Source organism: Penicillium malachiteum, assembly GCF_028827825.1.
Source record: "Penicillium malachiteum strain IBT 17515 chromosome Unknown utg000005l:1.0-9002435.0:326005.0-9005861.0, whole genome shotgun sequence".
In the NCBI taxonomy this organism is placed as follows: Eukaryota; Fungi; Ascomycota; class Eurotiomycetes; order Eurotiales; family Aspergillaceae; genus Penicillium; species Penicillium malachiteum.
The window spans coordinates 4811283-4831178 of NW_026643099.1; the positions used below are offsets into that span (position 1 = coordinate 4811283).

General features: G+C 47.3%; 8 protein-coding genes across 8 annotated transcripts; 4 read left to right on the forward strand and 4 right to left on the reverse strand.

Annotated features, from left to right (window-relative positions):
• Nucleotides 1–1414: 1414 nt before the first annotated feature.
• Nucleotides 1415–5105, forward strand: N7483_011798 (DDB1/RSE1 family protein; the record flags this gene model as incomplete). The annotated part of the gene is made up of 4 exons (XM_057095225.1): nt 1415–1509; nt 1650–4239; nt 4292–4741; nt 4800–5105. 4 exons carry the CDS (start codon nt 1415–1417, stop codon nt 5103–5105), a joined length of 3441 nt encoding a protein of 1146 aa, XP_056941196.1.
• Nucleotides 5106–5614: 509 nt separating this feature from the next.
• N7483_011799 (uncharacterized protein) lies at nt 5615–6178 on the reverse strand (the record flags this gene model as incomplete). Its single annotated transcript, XM_057095226.1, has 1 exon — nt 5615–6178. One exon carries the CDS (start codon nt 6176–6178, stop codon nt 5615–5617), a length of 564 nt encoding a protein of 187 aa, XP_056941197.1.
• Nucleotides 6179–6623: 445 nt separating this feature from the next.
• On the forward strand, nt 6624–7244 carry N7483_011800 (CENP-S family protein; the record flags this gene model as incomplete). Its single annotated transcript, XM_057095227.1, has 4 exons — nt 6624–6659; nt 6716–6839; nt 6972–7005; nt 7118–7244. 4 exons carry the CDS (start codon nt 6624–6626, stop codon nt 7242–7244), a joined length of 321 nt encoding a protein of 106 aa, XP_056941198.1.
• A 921-nt stretch (nt 7245–8165) lies between these two features.
• Nucleotides 8166–9244, forward strand: N7483_011801 (uncharacterized protein; the record flags this gene model as incomplete). The annotated part of the gene is made up of 4 exons (XM_057095228.1): nt 8166–8336; nt 8390–8404; nt 8467–9040; nt 9108–9244. The coding sequence occupies 4 exons, from the start codon at nt 8166–8168 to the stop codon at nt 9242–9244; spliced, it is 897 nt and encodes a 298-aa protein (XP_056941199.1).
• Nucleotides 9245–9966: 722 nt separating this feature from the next.
• N7483_011802 (uncharacterized protein) lies at nt 9967–10804 on the forward strand (the record flags this gene model as incomplete). The annotated part of the gene is made up of 2 exons (XM_057095229.1): nt 9967–10412; nt 10471–10804. The coding sequence occupies 2 exons, from the start codon at nt 9967–9969 to the stop codon at nt 10802–10804; spliced, it is 780 nt and encodes a 259-aa protein (XP_056941200.1).
• A 1170-nt stretch (nt 10805–11974) lies between these two features.
• On the reverse strand, nt 11975–13231 carry N7483_011803 (putative extracellular protein; the record flags this gene model as incomplete). Its single annotated transcript, XM_057095230.1, has 1 exon — nt 11975–13231. One exon carries the CDS (start codon nt 13229–13231, stop codon nt 11975–11977), a length of 1257 nt encoding a protein of 418 aa, XP_056941201.1.
• Nucleotides 13232–14503: 1272 nt separating this feature from the next.
• On the reverse strand, nt 14504–16624 carry N7483_011804 (GMC family oxidoreductase; the record flags this gene model as incomplete). Its single annotated transcript, XM_057095231.1, has 4 exons — nt 14504–15013; nt 15100–15500; nt 15645–16362; nt 16418–16624. 4 exons carry the CDS (start codon nt 16622–16624, stop codon nt 14504–14506), a joined length of 1836 nt encoding a protein of 611 aa, XP_056941202.1.
• Nucleotides 16625–17655: 1031 nt separating this feature from the next.
• N7483_011805 (kinase-like domain-containing protein) lies at nt 17656–19498 on the reverse strand (the record flags this gene model as incomplete). The annotated part of the gene is made up of 3 exons (XM_057095232.1): nt 17656–18589; nt 18670–19279; nt 19324–19498. The coding sequence occupies 3 exons, from the start codon at nt 19496–19498 to the stop codon at nt 17656–17658; spliced, it is 1719 nt and encodes a 572-aa protein (XP_056941203.1).
• Between the last annotated feature and the right edge of the window lie 398 nt (nt 19499–19896).

Sequence of the window (19896 nt, forward strand, 5' to 3'; positions counted from 1 at the left end):
AGCGGGTCTCGAGACTATATCATTTCAAGTCTATAGGTGCATAAAAGCCAACATATTCTGGTCCAATTAGGTTCTGAACATTCGAATGGTAATATTTCCAGGCGCTTAAGATGGATCAACTGGTGAAAGCACTAGCCAACATTTTGAAACTTACCCCGCCTGTCCGCCTGTCCGTCCTGTACATACTCTCAGCCTCAGGCTGTATTGTATGTAGGTAGACTCTATACTCATCTTCCAAGGTTGTCTATTGCACATGTGTGCTTTTTCCCATCGATCTATTTGATCATTCTCTTATTGAACCTATCTTTATCTCAACTGTTCTACCATTTTTTCACGATAGCGTCACGTTCTCCTAAATTCAGGCTTGTTTACAAGAAACAAACCGAGATAAAGAAGGAGAGAAACATACCACCAGCCGATTTTCAGACCAGTACTAGTTTGACAGCTGCCTCTGAGTCGATCCCGGAGATGCAACCAGGCTCATTATATTCGGATATTGGTAGGGAAGAATGGGAGCTTGGAGTATCTCCATTGATGTGGACACTAATTGCTCAGTGATTTCTTAGATCAAGAGGACTGCTTTGTAGTGTGCTGCCTCGCTCTTCGAATGACGTTGGTAGTGCGATTGGAAGGAAAGGAAAGTGCTTCAAGAAGAAAAGCACTGGGTATTAAGACAAGGAAAATACTTAGGCATCGGAATTACTCAGCCTGGAACCCCTCCTTTTGCGTATCAGCCACCTGAGGGAACCGAGCACCACTACACATGTGACCACCTGGGCACCGAGTTGAAGTTATATAACTATGAGAAGAAAGTATCAATTCTCTCATACTTGCCTTTATTACCTTTGTATAAATCCTTTCCTATCTCTCGTAATATTTAGTGTTATCTATCATCGTGATTTATCATTTTTCATGCTACCAAATGATAAAGAGGCTGATTCGGAATACCCTGGGAATATTTCATGATGTATGATTTCTCGTTTTAGTAGTTCTTCCAGGTGAATAAAATGAGCCATGTCGGAGATAATCAATATCAGGATAGTACATTTTCATGTTGTTTAACTTGGTGAGTATCCTGTATACTCAGTGTTCTGGAATCTGGACAGACAAGCTTGAAGTGGGTGGGGTACGCCAAGCCTAATCAGGAAGCAAACTGCGTCAGTGTAGACTTGCTTCCTCGAAGCCTTCATTGCAAATTCCCATTCTTTTCCATAAACCACTAGCTTCAAATACACTGACCGGTGGGAGAGATGCGACAGACAGCGAAATCCTGAATTTTATTCTCACCTTCTTCTTCTTCACCGGACGCACCGCCTTCCTCCCCCTTCCCTCGTTCATTCCTCTCCCCGCACTGCTCCGGCAAAAGTCCGAGCTCTACGCATCGAGATAATTCATCAAACCCGGAATTGTCGCCATGTCTTATGTTGTGCCCATCCACCGCGCAAGTGGTATCCGCCACGCGGTGAAACTGAATTTTATCAGTCCAGAGGAGGACTCTCTGGTTGTAGCGTGAGTGATCTTACCTTGAGATTCGAGTTGATGACCGGGTCTTGAGGTCCTGAACATAATGATCAAGCAGTGGCGCCGCCAGTCCAGGTTCCATTGGGCTAATCATCCAGGTTCCATTGGGCTAATCAAATTGAATCTAGTAAATCAAATCGTCTCGAATTCTACACTCTCACTCCAGATGGCCTCACACTCGTAGCTACCCGCGAAGTCTACGCGCAGATAACGATGCTTGCCCGCCTTCCGACACCAGCCAACTCAGAAACGGACCACCTCTTTGTTGGAACAGACCAATGCAAATACTTCACCATAGTGTGGGACCCCTCAAGAAATAACGTCAAAACTGCCCGCGACTATGTCGATGTCGCATCGCCCTCATCCCGTGAAATACATGCGAATCCACGCTGCCTCGTCGACCCAACGGGGCGATTTATGACACTAGAACTGTACGAGGGTGTGGTGGTTGTGATTCCTATCATTGAGCCTTCAAAACAACGTCGAAACCGGGCTTCTCAGGCCGCAGGTCCAGATGCGCAAGTCGGTGAATTAGGCGAACCGACAACTACCCGCATAGACGAGCTATCCGTTCGATCATCTGCGTTCTTGCATTCGTCCTCTAACCAGCCCTGGCTGGCTCTTCTGTATGAAGATAATCAGCAGAAGGTTAGATTACGAATTCGAGAATTAGAGTACAGTCGGGGGACATCGAGCGGATCTGCGGATGCTGTATTCAAAGAGCTGCAAGATAGGAAGTTGGAGGGTGGCGTTTTTGGACATGAGTTGGACTACGGCTCTTCCCACCTAATTCCTATTCCGGCTCCACTTGGAGGACTGATTGTCCTGGGAGAAACGTCAATCAAGTACATTGATGATAATGCGAATGATGTGATAACTCGAGGCCTGGATGAGGCTACTGTCTTCACGGCATGGGAAAAGGTTGATAGCCAGCGGTGGTTATTGGCCGATGACTATGGCAGACTGTTCTTCTTGATGCTCACACTTGATAAGAAGGGCGAAGTTGAGGGCTGGAAGCTGGATTTCCTCGGGAAGACGTCACGGGCAACTATTCTAGTGTACCTCGGTGGAGGTGTTCTGTTTGTTGGATCCCACCAGGGTGATTCTCAAGTACTTCGGATTGGCAGTGGAGGATTTGATGTCATCCAGACGCTTTCAAATATTGCACCTATTCTGGACTTTACAGTTATGGATTTGGGAAATCGCGCCAGCGAAAGCCAGACTCATGAATTTTCCTCTGGCCAGGCTCGTATCGTGACCGGCTCTGGCGCTTTCGATGATGGAACTCTACGAAGCGTGCGGAGTGGAGTTGGTATGGAAGAACTCGGTGTCCTTGGTGAGATGAATTACATCACAGATCTATGGGGATTGCAATATCAGAGCAGTGGAAATTTCCTGGACACCCTGTTAGTCACCTTCGTCGATGAGACGCGAGTGTTTCGCTTTAGTCCCGATGGAGAAGTGGAGGAGCTGGAAAGCTTTTTGGGTCTCAATTTTGATGAAAGCACTCTCCTAGCGGCCAACTTGTCAGGTGGTCGTATTATGCAGGTAACGGAGAACAGGGTCTTGGTGGCTGACCTGGAGAGTGGCATGGTTACTTTTGAGTGGACACCTCAAGGTAACAAAATCATCACTGCCGCCTCATCCAACGATAAGCACCTTGTTCTTGTCATCGGAGGTCAGATTCTGGCCTCTTTTGATATCAGCAATGACGCAACTCTTATCCACAAGAAGGACTTTGGTGCAGACCAGCAGATTTCGGGTGTCACAGTGCCATCTAAACCAGCTGGAGTTTTCATTGTGGGATTCCCGCAGTCAGCCCGAGTGTCTATCCTGGGCGTGAACAACTTTACCGAACTGCGTAGCCAATCCTTGGGTGAAACAGGCACGGCATTCCCACGATCCGTTCTCGTAGCTCCAGTGCTTGAAGATAGCCACCCTACTCTGTTCGTTTCCATGGCAGATGGCAGTGTGATTACGTTCGACCTAGATCCCCAGAACTACTCACTGACGGGGATGTCCAAATTGATTCTTGGATCTGAGCAACCGACATTCAAGAAACTCCCGCGAGGAGATGGATTGTTCAACGTGTTTGCCACTTGCGAGAATCCAAGTTTGATCTACGGCTCTGAAGGTCGTATTATATACTCAGCCGTTAACTCCGAAGGCGCATCTCGTATCTGCCATCTGAACACAGAAGCATTTCCCGACTCCATTGCTCTGGCGACAGCAACAGAACTGAAGATTGCATTGGTTGACAAGGAGCGCACCACACAGATCCAAACCCTGCCGATGGGCTCCACTGTACGCCGCGTGGCCTACGCACCTTCAGAAAAGGCCTTTGGACTGGGCACGATTGACCGAAAGCTTACAGGCGGCTCTGAAACTGTGCAGAGTCAGTTTGTTCTTGCTGATGAGATCATGTTCCGACGACTGGATGCTGTGGAGCTCCTGCCGGATGAGCTTTTAGAGACCGTTGTTCGGACCAACTTCGCAACAGGGGATGACAAACAAAGCAAAGCAGTCTTAAAAGACCGATTCGTTGTAGGCACAGCATTTCTGAATGAGCCAGATGAGGATTCGATCCGCGGGCGGATCTTGATTCTGGAAGTTGACCACGGACGCAAATTGACCCAGGTTGCTGAGTTGAAGGTGAAGGGAGCGTGCCGTGCTTTAGCTGTATTGGACGACAAGATTGTTGCGACTCTCGTTAAGACGGTAAGCATTCGCATCTTTTTAACCCACATAGCCTGTACTGACTAAATTTCAGGTGGTTGTCTACAGAGTAGTCAACAATAACTTTGGAAAAATGAAGATCGAAAAGCTTGCTAGCTACCGCACATCAACGGCCCCTATTGATGTGGCAGTGAGTAGTAATGGCTTGATCGTTGTCGCCGATCTCATGAAGAGCGTATGCCTTCTCCAGTTCATCCCGGGCAAGGATGGGGCAGCAAGCGAGCTGAAGGAAGTTGGTAGACACTACCAAACTATCTGGAGCACTGCTGTGGCCTCAATAGATGAGGATAGCGTCCTCGTTAGCGAGACGCAAGGCAACCTGCTTGTTCTGGAGCGTAACATGAACGGTGTCACAGATCAAGACAAACACCGGTTGACCATTACTAGCGAGATCTGTCTGGGAGAGATGGTGAACAGGATTCGTCCAATTCAGATTCCTCAGGCAGCTACTATGGTGGTGACTCCTCGAGCTTTCCTGGCAACGGTATGATACTTCAATTCCCGCTTTCTTATCAATTTAATACTAACACCTTTTTATCCAGGTTGAGGGATCCATTTATCTCTTCGCATTGATCAACCCAGAACATCAAAACTTCCTCATGACACTGCAATACATCATGTGCACTAAAGTCGACTCATTGGGCAACCTCCCCTTTAGCAGTTTCCGTGCCTTCAAGACCATAGCCCGCACAGTCGATGGACCTTACCGCTCCGTGGACGGCGAGCTGGTCGAGAGATTCCTCACATGCGAACCAGCCTTGCAAGAGGAGATTGTGAAAGGATTAGGAGGATCCATGGATGTGGAGGATGTGAAAATCATTGTCGAGGGTTTGCGCCGGCTGCACTGATAATTTAGATTGTTGGTGATGTTATCACGAATCAGGCTGAGCCTTTACGATGGAATTGAATACATACGATGCCCTTTTCCCAGATATCTTCAGTTATACTACTGATCAATAGAAATCTGACTGATGTTTAATATTATCCGTACACTTCTGGCACATTCTAACTCCGACTCGGAGCCATTAACTATCGAGAAGCTTCAAGGTAATCTAAGACCAGCAATTCCAGGACTTCAATGGGTACCAACCCCTGGAAGTCTCCTAGAATGAACTATGAGGAAGCTCCATGGCTTCAAGTATTAGTGCCACTGTTAGGCCTGTTGTCTGCGGTCGGGACAACCATAATAATAGCTGGCATGGCAAGAAATATGATGCATGTAAATGCAATAATGGTATTAAATTATGTATTTTTTCTTATCTTGTTAATATTACAGGAATTGAGCATATCTCCATCAGTGAAAGTACTCAAAATGGGCAATCATATCACAGCGACCCTTAAATCCGAAGACACAGAATCACGCATCCTTATCCTTAGGGCCCTCCTCATCACTCCAGTCAAGCAACTCCATAATCTGCTCCTCAGTCAGATCATCAGCATGCTTGCCATTCTGCTTCTGCAAGTTCTTCAGGTACTTCTTCTGGCGCTTACGAGCCATGCCGTTCCACTCAGGAACACCGCTAGCCTGAGCAAGGTTCTCATCACCATCCTCCAGCTCATCATCAGTGTTCTCAACCTCGCCGAGAACCTTTCCATCACCCGAAGCACCACCGCGCAGGGCATTGGCAGACATCTTAGCCTTCTTGCCACGTGCGGCTCTCTCAGCTTCCTTCTTCTCCTTTTCCTTGCGGCGATCACGGTCGTGGATGGCTTTGAAGAGTTTCTCGATGTAGGGACGGATGAGGATGTAGAAGACCACAGAGGCAATGACCTTAGCCCAGCGTTGGACGCTAACATCAATGAAGGAGTTATAGAAGTTGCGGCCGAAGCGGCGGCCGCCTTCGATAAACACGCCGAAGACTTGGTTGAAGAAGTCGGCGGCGGCCTCTGCGGCGACGTCGCTCATGTCTCGGTCGGCCATGGTGAATTAGGTGGTAGGATTGTAGTGTAAAAGGAGGCTTTCTCGTGATTTTTTTTGAGGGATTTGTTTGTGGGAGCACGGGTGGCTCGGAGCAATTAATGGTTTGAGTTGAAGCTCTCCAGATCGAGCTGGCGAATGCTTCTTAGGAGGTGGAAGAGTGGGAAATATGGGTGAGGAGCTCAAAGCGCGAGGCTTAAAAGCGATTTGGAGGAGTTCCTGTGTGAAGGAGGGGGGATGAAGTGGATAAGTTATTTCTTTCTCTCTCATGGGAACGAGATAATTTCCAATTCGGAAAGCGTGCCGCTATCCGGATAAATGCCTCGGATTAACTCTCGTTCCGAGAGACGCGTGCCTAGCCAATCAGCGATAATCTCACTTTGTATGGAACGCGGGACGACTCCTCCATGAATGCCTTTGTACGGAGTATTGATTCCTTGTCAACAAGATGGCGCAAGCTGATGCAGAAAAGAATGAAGTCGAGGTATGAGATCTTGTTCTTTTTTGTTGGAGTTTTTGGTGACTGATTCTGTTGCATAGCGCCTGAAAACAGGGCTTTATGACTGCATCGTCAAGATCGTGGAAGAGGAGACCTTCAAGCTCGAGGCCACTGCCACACCCCAGTTCACGAACGCGTTATTAGAGCTGGCCTGGTCACACCTTGGTATGTTTCTTAGTGTAGATTCCAATGCGAGAGCTTTGAGAGGGAAACTCTGCGTCTTTGCAATATCCAGAGCTCAACAATTGTGGACTGTTGCACCAACTCGAACTCCTGTCGTTGCTAACGACCATATAGAATCCACCATTGTTGACGTTGAAGCCTTTGCTAGGTAAGTTAATACGAAATCAACCAAACAAAGCCAATCCAGACACAAGGTTTCTTATTTTGGTGTTATTCCGAACCTGAACCTGGAACTCATCTGATCGGCATTTCCGTTCTAGGCATGCCGGGCGGTCAACTGTCACCCCGGCCGATGTACTCATGCTCTGTCGCCGCAACGAGGGACTAAGCCAGACTCTACTATCATACCAGGCGCACTTGGAGAGCCAACGTGAAGAGGCTTCGTGAATGGTGGGTGAAGCAGCCGTCATCGCGACCCTTAATCCTGTACAAGCCACAGTACAGTAACTGGAGATACGCAATAAACCTACGTTGCCTGTCTCGGCGCAAGTTTCTCATTGGTGGGACATTCGAGAACTCGCCCAGTTCTTTGGCGTTCGTACTTAGCACCTCAGTTGTCCATGATGTATGACAGCCTGATCCCGACTTCCCCGCGATAATGCTCCAATCGATGTCATCTTGTGCAATCTGTCGAAATTTTGACCTGGTCAGATGTCCATCATGGAAGGTTCTACCGCATGCACAGGAGATCTTGTTCCTGCAAATCCGGTAGCCTCTTTGGTTAGATCCTGGCCCTGTGACGCTGTGGCGAACAGCTTGAGCCTTTCATCTTTACCACCTATTCACCAAGGGACTACCAGTAGCTATGCTGATGCCATAATGTGTTGGTTTTGTGCCCTACGATCCCTGGGAACAAGCTCAAGTGACAAGAGCTGTTATCTGACATTGGTCTTTTTGAGCTGTGAACCCAGCGAATCGGCACTCTCCCCGGGCACCAAGAGATTTTTCTTGATATCGACGAGTCACCTTGGAGTACCGCCCTCTCTGTATATTACCCTCGCACTGGAAGAACTTCGTGATAGATGACGACAATAAACCAATCCATTCCAACGATATAAATTCTACTAGACTTTACCTCTTTGCTACTTGATCCTGCTCAGAAACTTCTTGCTGCACATGCTGATTCAAGCTCATAATCCGATTATTTCTAATTCTTATCACCTTCCAAGTCACAGAGATTTATCATCAGACTTCTCTCACTTAATTTCTGGCACCGTATAATCACTGGCAATTCCAGCCATGTCTACCCAGGTTGTACCAGTGAGGACGCCCCTCAAAAGGAGCCAAACAACCCAAGATCTAAAGACAATGATGAAACCCGATCATTTCGATAAATTTGGGGCGTCTATCAAAACGGCTAACAGGCTGCGAACCACCCTGAAGAGTGCGCCACTCATGCAATCAGTCCGATTCCACGGACCCGGAGATATTCGTCTTGATCAAGTGGAAGAGCCAGTATGCGGCAAGGGCCAAGTCAAGGTTGGAAACTAACGCATGATTTGTATGGAACTGCTACTAATGAGAACTAACAGATGAAACCCGCTTATGTAGGAATATGTGGAAGTGGTATGTCCCCAACAGCAACTCCCTTTCCCACCTCTTCTGACAGGCATATAGGGTTTGGTGGCGGCATGTCACGAAAGATCGTAGCATCAGCCACACAGTTCTATCCAATCCCGATAAAATTTCCCTCGAAGTCGCCGCACTCATTGAACCCCTCGCAGTATCCTGGCACGCCGTGGATATTTCACCCTTCAAACCGGGTGACTCAGTACTTATAGTTGGCGGCGGTCCAATCGGGATCGGCATCGTGCAGGTCCTGAAACTGCAAGGCGCAAAGCGAATAATGGTAGCAGAGCTTATGGAGAATCGAAAAAGGCTATGCGGCGAGTACGGCGCAACGAACATTCTTGATCCACGCGAGGTGGAAATCGCATCGCGGGTACGCGAACTTACGGGCGGGGTTGGGGCTGATATGATCTTTGATGCGGCAGGCGTGGATAAGGCACTTCTAGATGCCATCCCGGCCTGTCGCACCCAGGGTACTATTGTTAATGTTGCAGTTTGGAAGAAGAATCCTACTATTCCGGTGAACCAGGTGATGCATAATAGAATGCGATATATGGGCGCTGCACTTTATGATGAGATGTCCTTTTTGGATGTCATTCGGGCAATTAGCCATGGTGAGTTCTACTCCAACCACTTTCTACACTTGCATTGGATTTTATTGAACTTTGATCTTTGATTTAGGTCACCTTAGGCCGGAAAATATGATCACCGCAACAATTCCGCTAGATCAAGTGGTGGCTGGGGGGGGGGCGGGGTTCAAGGCACTCCTTGAGTACCGAGACCAGCACTGCAAGATACTCGTTGATGTACAAGCATGATAGGCAACACAACTTTAGTTTGTATAATGTATTTAGTGTATTATTCAATCTATTCAAATGTGACATGTAGGGATCCATGGCATCTCTTTGTTAGCTTCCATTTAAAATAAGCGCTAAGGCGCAGTGGCTGAGTGGCTGAGTGGCTGCAGATCCACTTTATGGGATTGAGTCCAGACAAATCACAAACTGAAAATCTCTACCATTTCCATCATTATAGTAAATTAAAATTCCATAAATAACAAATTTAAATGAAAATCATCTTTCATTCTTCACATGGGAGTGGCGGGTCATCTGCAGAGCAAATCAAGTGCATAACCACACTGGGGATCAACTGGGACAACGCCCCTAAAGCGGCAAGGTGGAACCTAGTTCATGACGAGTTGACATCATCTTCTTATTTTTCTTTCTTCTTTATCCACTAAGAGCACTAATTAATGTGGCTGAGACCCATCCAGCCACTCATATCCAATCCGGATCCAAGGTTTATAAGTAACCATATCCACTGATCTTCAACTATTGCGTCTTGGGCGTTGGTCCAGGGTCTTTTTTAAATCGCGCCCTGAATCCTGTTGCCTTCTTTTCAGTCACTCAAATACTTGGTGCCTTACCCAATCTTCCCTTCTGCAACTGCTCTACACACCACTGCACCAACTGCGGGGTTCGAAAAGAAAAGTACCCGAAAAGAGAAAATAGTTACCTCCTCCTACTGAATCCACGCCATCATGGGTGCAGCCGGTGGCGTCTTTCTACGCTTCTGCGGCCTCGCTATTCGAGTGCTTCAATTCCTTGATTCTGCTGTCATCCTCGCTATCTTCTCATACTACCTCGCCATCGCTTCCAAGCATAATCAAACCACCGATAAGTGGGTACATGCCGTGGAGGGTCTATCTGGAGTTGCCTGTTTGTACAGTCTTCTGGGTGCTCTCTTTGTCTGCTGCATTGGTGGGGTAGCCTTCTTCGCCTTTTTGGGCGTCATCCTCGATGTTATCTTTACTGGTGTCATGATAGCCATCGCAGTGATGACCCGTAATGGTTCGGGATCCTGCAACGGCACCGTCAATACCCCGATCGGCAAAGGTGATTCCAACACCGAAAGCCCATCAAATCTCAAGTACGGCACAGCCTGCAAGTTGGAGAAGGTCACATTCGCTGTTTCAATTATCGGAATGTAAGTTGAAAGTACCCCTCACCATGAAATATACATTACCTAACTTGTTTACTTCTAGTTTCTTCTTCTTGATCTCTATCCTCTTCCAAGTTCTACTAGCCCGCCACCACAAGCGCGAGAAGCGCTTCGGTCCCTCCCCCGCTAATGGCTACACCTCTGGTAGCCGCAAGTGGTTCTGGAACCGCAACAAGAGCAACCCCGAGACCAACGGCGACAATGCCTTGCCAGGTCACCCCACCCCAGCGGACGTTGAGTACGGCACTGAGACTAAGAATGAGAAGCGCTGGTTTGGTGGCTGGGGACGCAACAAGAACACTGCTCCGACCGGTACTGCTGCTGGTGCAGAGAATACATATGGATATGGAAACTCTGCCTACACTGGCAACTACTAAAGGATCATGAGAATATGAGCCAGTGGAACACTTGACTCTTTGTCTCATTCTCTGTGGTGATCTCGGTTGATGATACGACGATTCTATTTCTTATTTGTCTTTTCTTTTCCTTTGTGGAGTGTTGGAGCTGAGATACCATTTCAAAGATTGCTAAAAGTTGGCAAATCTGTATATTATTGGAGGCAGGGAATTAAGTATGGCAAGTTATCTTTCCCTTATGGAAATAATCATAATGAGATTACGCATTTATCCCATATTTGCACTGTACTATACAGGATCGGTAATAGCACTCCTACCTAGTAGCCGCCTGTTGGTTCACATGTGCAATAGATGTGTACACATGAGCACTGACAATGCAAGCCATCATCTTAAAAGTTATGACGCAGATCCACTATCATCGCCTTAGCCACTGCCACTTGAATCATAGGTCTTAGCGCCCCCAAGTCTAGAGAAATATCCATGTACATCGAACCTTGGAAGTTTAGTGCTCTAATTTTAGATGAACTAGTAGCTACACCCCGAGTCTTCAAGGTGTAAATTATGAATTTCCAACATCTTGACCTTGTTCAAAATGGCAGAACCTTCCCTACATAAAAATCTATCTTTAGACTCTTTGGCATCATTCAAAGCTTTAGTACTCCAGGGAAGTACATAGCCCCGTCGGTTCGCCACAACCCGTATACCCCGACTTTTTGATTCCGTGGTATAGTACGTATAACCAAAAACCCAATACTTCAAATTTTAACGCCACTGGACTTTGTTACTTTCTCAAGGATATCCGTCCCAAAGGCAGAACTCCACGGATTCTTCTCGTGTTGGGGACTCGGGGACCCCGAAGCAATGGGGGCATGATGCGTGATAATTCAGTATTGGAGAATCAGGTAAACCATTCAAGATAATTGTTTAACAATAAATTTGTCCTATGACTAAAATGTAATATAACAGATACTAAGAATAATCATACGAGACATTGAAGCACCGAGCAACCCAAGTAGCCACACAATCATTAGAAATAGCGATCAACATGAAGACATTACCCACGTCAGTGCTCAGTTGACGAGAGGGATCCAACTGCGCCAAACACCAACATAGAAAGAGGTAGAAAAAAGGTTAAGAAGAAAGAAGGAAGGAAGTAGAAGGTATCCGTACAAAGGGGACGAAGACCAACGTTTACCAAGAGGCGGCAACCATGGCGCCTAAGCGGCAGACCATACCGGCAGCAACAGAGCCCATGTAGATAGGAGCGCCGTTGGAGCACATAGCCCAGCTGTAGCCATCAGGAGAGCAGAGAATCTCACCGGAGACACAGGTCCAGCGGCTGACGTAGTTGGAGAACTGGTTGTTGGTAGTGGCATCAGTTGAGAGGACACGAGTGTCAGCGACACCGGAGGTACCGAAAGCCTGGGCGACCTTGGACATAGCCTCGGGAAGGCTGCGAGTGGCATTCTTGTTGGTATCCTTTTGGTCGTCTGAGGTCTTGTTGTCCTTCTGCTTGTTGTTCTCGGCAGTGGATGTGGACTTGCTGTCCTTGTTATCCTTGTTGCTCTTGGCGTTCTTGTCGGTCTTGCTATCCTGCTTGGGCTTGGTATCCTTGTTGTTGGTCTTGTCAGACTTGGAAGTACTGTTGCTCTTAGTCGAGTCACTGCTGCCACTGCCCAAGAAAGGAGCGCTGCCAGAGCACTTGTAACCCTTGCCATCGGAAGTGCCGATGACATCGTCGCCAGGCTCAGGGAAGTCCACAGTCTCTCCCTCAACGGTCACACACTTGCCCTCCTGGCCGACATTGGCGACGAACAACTCAGGGAGGCTGTTAAAAGCGGTCTTCTTTCCAACATCACGAGTGGCCATCTCAAGGGGAGGGTGAGCAGCCTTCTTGTCCTCAGACTTGCCGTGCTCAGCAGGCATGTTCTCAATGTGGTCGGTACCGGCATCGGTGTTGTTGCCATTCGTGCTACCGCCAATGGTAACCATGGCGCAGTTCATGTACATTTCACGGTTTCCAACCTTGTTGAACCAAGTCCAGGCGAGGAGAGCCTCTCCTGATGGGGCGTCCGAGGGAATTTGGAAGTTGTACTTCTTGGGTGTTGGGCACGTTCCAAGCATAGACTCAATTACCTTGAAGGTCTTGCCCTTGTCATAGGTCAAGGCCAGCTGGCAGGAGCCACCGTCGTGGGTTGCGCTACCGTCGAGCTCCATATCATAGCTCTGACCAGGCTGGTAGGTTGCTTGGGAATCAAACGGATCATTGGCGTATCCCTTACAAGGGTAGTCAGCTCCGGACGGCTGAAGAGGGTTCGTGTATGAGTAGTCCTTCTGGCCCGTAGAATCTTTGTTCAAAGGACTACGGATAGGGTATGGCTTCATCATCTGCATGTGTGCAGAGGCCGTGCCGGCCAGCAAGGTACAGAAAAGCGCGACGCCCTTCATTGTGATAGGTATGGCTAAAAATTGTCAGAGAATTTTCAAATGCACTGATTCAGCCTTTGTCTGTAGAATACTTACAGTATGTGAAGAAGAATAAAAGGGTATCAAAAAGAAGCAATTCAACCAAGCACTCAACCACCAGGGTCAGAATTTGTTCAGTAAGGAAAAGGACGTGAGTGGCCAAAAAAGTCGTGCTCGAGAGGCAACATTGTTAGAATAAATAGCTGTTGTATTGTTATTGCATTCCCAGGGTTGCTCGGAGGAATGGGAAATGGCGGATGCCATCATTGTGGCTCAAGCCTACTATTGATGCTGGACAAGCAACGCGAAGAATGCTAACCATCGCACTTGCCCAAGGACTCAGGGATCCAGGCACCTATAATCCCGCAGAGGCCTCCGATAGAAGGACACATTTTTGAGAACAAGCTTTTTCAACTCCGAGTAACTGTGTATTTGATCCTGTGCTCGATTTGTGTGGTTGATCTGTAAAAAAACAATCCATACACACTCCGTAGTGTGGGTAGGGATAACCTCAGGCTCTCTTCCGATCCGTTTGCTCGTCCTAAAATAATATACTCTGTAATGACCCTCGGCCTCAAGTCTTGTAACGCCTTTGAAAATCCATCTCTAGAGAACTCGAAGGCCTGAGCCACCCCATTCCATACCAAAATTAATATCAGGCGCCGTATCGTCGGGAATCCAGAAGTTTTGATATGATGTCAACGAAGGCTATACCGTCTACCGTGCCCCTGTTGATCTCTGCTCGGTACGTAATGCACCATATGGTTCGCTCCGAGGCCCAAAAATGCCAAAGAAATGTGCTTTTGTTTGAGAACAGGTTTGGAATAGGATAGATGGGGCGAGGGAGCAGAAGGGATGGCCATTGCCAGCCCCTGTTGCTCCCTGCATGCCGGGGTCAATGCGCCCCAATTAATATGCCGAGTGGCTGCGTGGCCTTCCAGCAAAACCTTCTGTCTCTTTTCATCTTAATTTAGGAATTAAGGTCTGGCATTTGGTTCATGCTGTTCGTCTTGTGGCTTGTTGTTAAGTTGATTATAGAGACCGCTCGAGTTCTTAGGATTGTTGTCTGATCCTAACAAACTTAGAGTGAAAGGTTCCACCACCCCAGTTTGCGTTTTTCGGACTGAGAAAAATATGCCATATCTGTTCTGTAGCACTCAGACTTCAGATATGTAGGAATAATGATAGTGTTCGATAAGAGGAGCAGAGTCTGTAACGCACTATAGACATTCACTACTACATTAGTTCTCATCACTACTCGCTCTTCCAGTCCCGTTTGATGAGATCTGCTGCCCTTTCTGCAAATGCATACACAGTAGCTTGGATATTTGCCGTGCTTACGAGCGGGATAGCACTCGCATCAACAACCCTCAGTCCTTCGACGCCATAGACCCTCAAATTGGAATCCACCACCCCGTCTCTCTCGCGAGGCAACATGGAGCAGGTCCCCGCATAGTGCCACATGGACATCAAATTCTCCCGAGCATACTTCTTTGCAGCATTCAAGTCTCCCTGAAAGTCTGCAGCTGGGTCACCGAGCTTAAGTGGCTGTTCAAGCAGTTCCCCAAGCTGAGGTGACTGTGCTAAGTTCTTGACGCCGAGCAAGTGGCGTGCTATAACTTCCAGATCGAGAGTATTTGACAAGTCACCAGGATCAATGATTGGCGGGTCCTCAGGTTTAATGGAGGTGCTTGAATTCCTTTTGTCAGCTTTGGCGAATATACAGTTTGGGACAGGGTGTGAAGAATCAGAAGTGTAGAACCCCTCAAAATTTATAGCAGGGAAGAGAGAAACAAACAAATCACTCATATTTGAACGCTTCCGCGGGAAAGTGGTTGAGAGAGCATTACTCCAATCGTGATGAATTTTCCGGGCAAAGCAGCTGGAATACTCTCATCATTGAGGTCTTTGGCATACTTTGTCTGCCCCAAGGCGGACAGATACGCAGCCGACGGTTGCTTAGGATCAAGAACGGTGGTTTTAGCGATGTCATAATAGGCTCGTGTCGCCCTATGCTCTTGTGGGTCGTCGCAGGTGTGGCCCGTAAATAACGCCTGGAGAGCACTTCTGTCTGGGGCAGGAAGAGGCAAATAGGCGTAGGTGTGAACGCCGAGTGAAGCTAGAGGCCCAGACTGCGTGGCTGTGTATTCTTGCATTGCCTGACCGGCTGCTTCAGGCTCTTGTCTAACCAGAGAGTCTTTAGTCTCAATTTCAGCCTTTGCCTGAAATGCGGTGTACGATATCATATGATCTATGCGTAGTCAATATTAGTTTGAATCTGTCCAAAAGAGGGTTCGGGTCGAAAAGGGAGATATTTTCATGATTTTTGAGATTCAAATCAAGATCAACACCCCAGGGGTTTTTGAATGTGATAGAGTGAAAGCGTTTCACATACCCTGAAGATTCTGCCCAACCCCAGGAAGGTTTATAACTATATCGATGCTGTGCTTCTCAAGAAGTTCCACTCCACCAACTCCAGAAAGCTGGAGGATTTTGGGAGATTGGAAAGCGCCAGCGGCAAGGATAACTTCGTTTCTTGCCTGAACAGTCTTAAAGGCACCATCGAGACAGTATTGGACCCTAATAGCTTTGGGAGGCTCGCTTTCGTCAAATAGGACTTTCTCGACAAACGAGTTCGTAAGGACATGAAGATTTTGTCGAAGCTCAGCAGGTTTATAATAGGCCGAGGCAGAGTTACTTCTTCTGCCCTCCGAGTCAATACTTGCAAGGCAACTGAAGGAGCCCACAGAGCTGTGGATGAATGGATCGCCGGCGTTGTATTGCTCACTGCTGCGGAACAATTCAGCCCATGCCCTGCGAACAGGGTGCGACCCGTTGCCGAAAGACGTTTGGATTGGACCTTTTGCTTCATTCAATTCAAGCCAGCCTTCGATTGCCAGATCCTCTTTTGCATCATGTGCTACATCTGGACTGCTGTAAGCCTTGGTAAAATAGTCCTTTAACATAGTCCAATTCCATCCGGCGTTACCGAGCGCCTCCCATGAGTCAATGACTCCCTTAAAAGGAGGAACGAAGACGTGTGCATTTAAAGAACTGGATCCTCCGAGTGCCTTTCCCTGGTGGAGACCAAGCACTCTGCCATTGAGGCCCGGCTATCGAAGAAATGAGTAAGCTGACATCCTTTATCGAGACATAGATGTTCCTTACCTGAGTCGAAGAGCGGAATTTCCAATCAGCGTCGGATCCAAGTAATGTCTCATACAAGATGGGGATGTTCACGCGGGGATCGGCTGTCAAATCGGCGCCTGCTTCGAGAACCAGGACAGAGGTGTTGGGATCCTCGCTGAGTCGAGAAGCAACCACCAGGCCAGCCGTACCGCCGCCTATAATGACAAAGTCATACACAGTAGCCATTCTGTACTGTTCGCAGACTTGGTTGAAGTTTGGACGAGAATGTGAAAAAAATTCGAGCTGCAAGCGTAGCTACTTGAAGTGACTTATTGAGAAGAAGAAGACCCGTACCTAGGTAGAGAGGAAATAGATTGTATTGATCCATACTTTATCAATATGGACCCAATGAGAGTAGTACTACTAGTACATAGAAAAGCTTCAATTGTTGCTTTCCAAGGTTATAGGTACGCCCAAAAGTGTTGAACTGGCCCCCATTTCAGTTTAAATTACCAATTTCTGCCCCCACTCTACTTATTGAGTGATATCTAACATGAAACCGAGGGTGGAGATTAAAGGTACCTACTAGTTATTATTGCGGGCTTTGCTACTGTAGTAGTGCTAGAAGATAACCTTGAAACTTTACATAGAATGAGGACCAGTATTGAAGTACTAGTCTTGATAAGTTTAATTTTCAATTTACAGTGCTTATGGCTTGAGGGAATGGCCCGGGGGTTTTAGCTCAAAGGTACATATGGATCCATTACTAGTAAGAGATGTCAAAATTCCTTACAATCAATGATGCTCCTATTCAAGTTATACTTGAGAATGGATTGATTTGTAGCTTTACTTAGCGGGCCATGCATTCCCAGACTTCCAGCCTCATGTGCAGTCATGTGTAAGTCAATGAAATAATAGTCTAGTATTTTTCCGATGCATGCCTGATACGGTTAACTAGCCGAGTCCACATCTGAGAAAATGACGGTGTTCTGAAAACTTGAATCTATGAATCCAAATAAAAGTGGCTCACAAGAGGGGAACTGTCAATATAGATTGGAGGCTATTTCATGGATAGGTGTTTTGGAGGGATGCCCAGGTGGATCTATCTGCCGGGGAGAACCTTGGAAGCGGATCTGATCAATTGTGAGCCCGAGGTCTGCAAGTGAGATTCAAAGCACCACTAATCACTATCCATGGATTGGCTTTTGAATGTACTTAGTATTTATGTATGATTGAGCAGAACCCTTTTTCCAACTCGCTCTTACGGGGGTTTCAAACTACAAGATTTCCCCCAATGGCGGCATGCTGTTATCCCCATCGTCCTTATACGGCCAGTTACGCCAACAAATTTCCTCTTCACCCGTCTCTGCTTGTCTAACCATCTCCATACGAAGCTGGCGATTACCCTCCATTGCTCTCTCAAAGTTATCCAGCTCGGTCCCACCTTCCAAATCAATATTGAGGTACTCTCTAACCCGGGACAGGAGCTGTTCAGATTCATTCCATTCCTTCGATTCCGCTATCGCAGCCTCTCGTTCTTCATCGCTGAACACAACTGGACAGACTGCTGAGGATATTTTGCTCCAAACAGATGGGGTAGTGATACCGACTAATGCAGCACGCAAATTAATTACGTCTGCATCCCAAGGATATCCTGTTTGGCGAATGAGATACTGCTGCATTCCGAGGTAAGATAGTCTCAGCATATCCATGTGTTGGTCGTTGTGTAAGCCTGTCACGGCTGTGTAATAAAGGTTGGCCTCTTCCAAGCGAAATATGGCTCTGTAATGACTCTGTTCGTCGGCACCTATCTTACTAAAATCATCAGGGAGTGATGGTTGCTGCAGACTTTGAGGCTGGGACAGGTCGTGCTGACAAAACGCTGGATATCCCGCTTGCATGGAGCGTGGGAATATCAGTACATCTTGCCAATCGATTATACTGATAATTTCGCTTGATCCAGGTGCTAATAAAATGTTGCTCAGACTTAAATCGGGGTGTCTCAACGTAGGCGCGCTGGAGGAGCCAGGTGGGATCAAATAAGGCGATAACTGTAGGAATTGCGAAAGGAGCGAAAGGTGTTCAGAGGGTTGAATATTGTGGTTGGTTGGTAGGAGGAATGTCTGGCGAGGCTGAACTTTGGCATGTTGCTGAATGACAGCCATCTCTCGGCGAGCGGCGGAGGTTACGGAATCCCCGCGGATAAAAGCCCTAATAAGGCAAATCAGCCAATGCAATGTTGGCTCTGTCCTAATAGCCAAGAACAAAGGGATAAGGGAAATTAGGAAAACCTACAGGGTCCACGGTCAATCTCCGTTCTGCTTCGTTCATCATGCCAAAACTGCCGGGCAGATACAGGGCCGACAACAAAGTCTTCTGCAACTGGTATCTGAGTTTCTCCTTCAAGATCGCTTTTGTGATATAAGCTTCCATAGGCAGGGAAATCGAACTCAAAAATTTTCCTTTCGATAATTGCAATTTGTGTCATGATATGTTTCACCTCGTCGGTCGTGAGGGATAGCCACCGCGAGGCAAGACTTTCGCCCTCCACCCGCTCCATGAAAATATATTCTGCTCCGACAGGATTATCCGACGTTGTTGAATATGCTAATATCTTCGGTACCAGCAGTTTGAGAATACTTCGCAAAAAGTGCATCGTCGCTACCTCAATCGCAGTCGTGTAATGAGGCGGCCCAGCAATAGGAGTAGGAATTCGTGCAATCACTTCACGGTTGTTTTTTGCTTGCAGAATCAAAACTTTGTTGAATCCCCCCTCTGCAAGCTTAGCAATGTCAGGGCAATCTTGCTGTATGGCTTCGCCCGCGATCCGTTGGAGCTCTGATGGTCGAAACTTGACGTATCGTTCTTTGAGACGACCGGACTCGTTGAAATTATCAGAGACTTAGTAACTAAGAACAAAACAATACTTAGGTACCAGACTTGACTGACGTCCATCGTCGTGATGTGGTTCCGAAAGAATTCTTCGTAGATTTGCGGACTTGTGTATGAGTGACGGCAGAATGGGACAGACATGACAGGCTGTCCAGAGCTCCACGGGTTGTAAGAACAGGGAATCGGTATTCTTTTAACGGTGGTGAATGTCTTTAAAGTTTTCACCATTGTTCAAGGATGATAGAAGATACAGGAAATTGATGTAGAGATATTTGCCATGGGTAGTGGTCAACAGGGAGCCTGAGGTCACCCCTCATAGGTATGCATAGATGAGCGTCGATTCTCAACTGTATACGCCTTCAACCTTGGAATGAACCACACCACCTGGGCATTTTTATACACATTTTCTCCGTCACACATACAATATTGTTCTACAACTGTTTTTGAAGAATATAACTTTTCAATATGTCGAGTAAGAGGATGTAATCACGAGACGTCGCGTTTCCGGACGCGATGGTCGATTAGCGCGTCATCATCCCGCTTCATCCCACCCCTGTACATCTCTTCACAGCTCCTCAAGCACCATCGCTCATTTTTATCACTCCGCTGGATGTGTCGATCTTTTG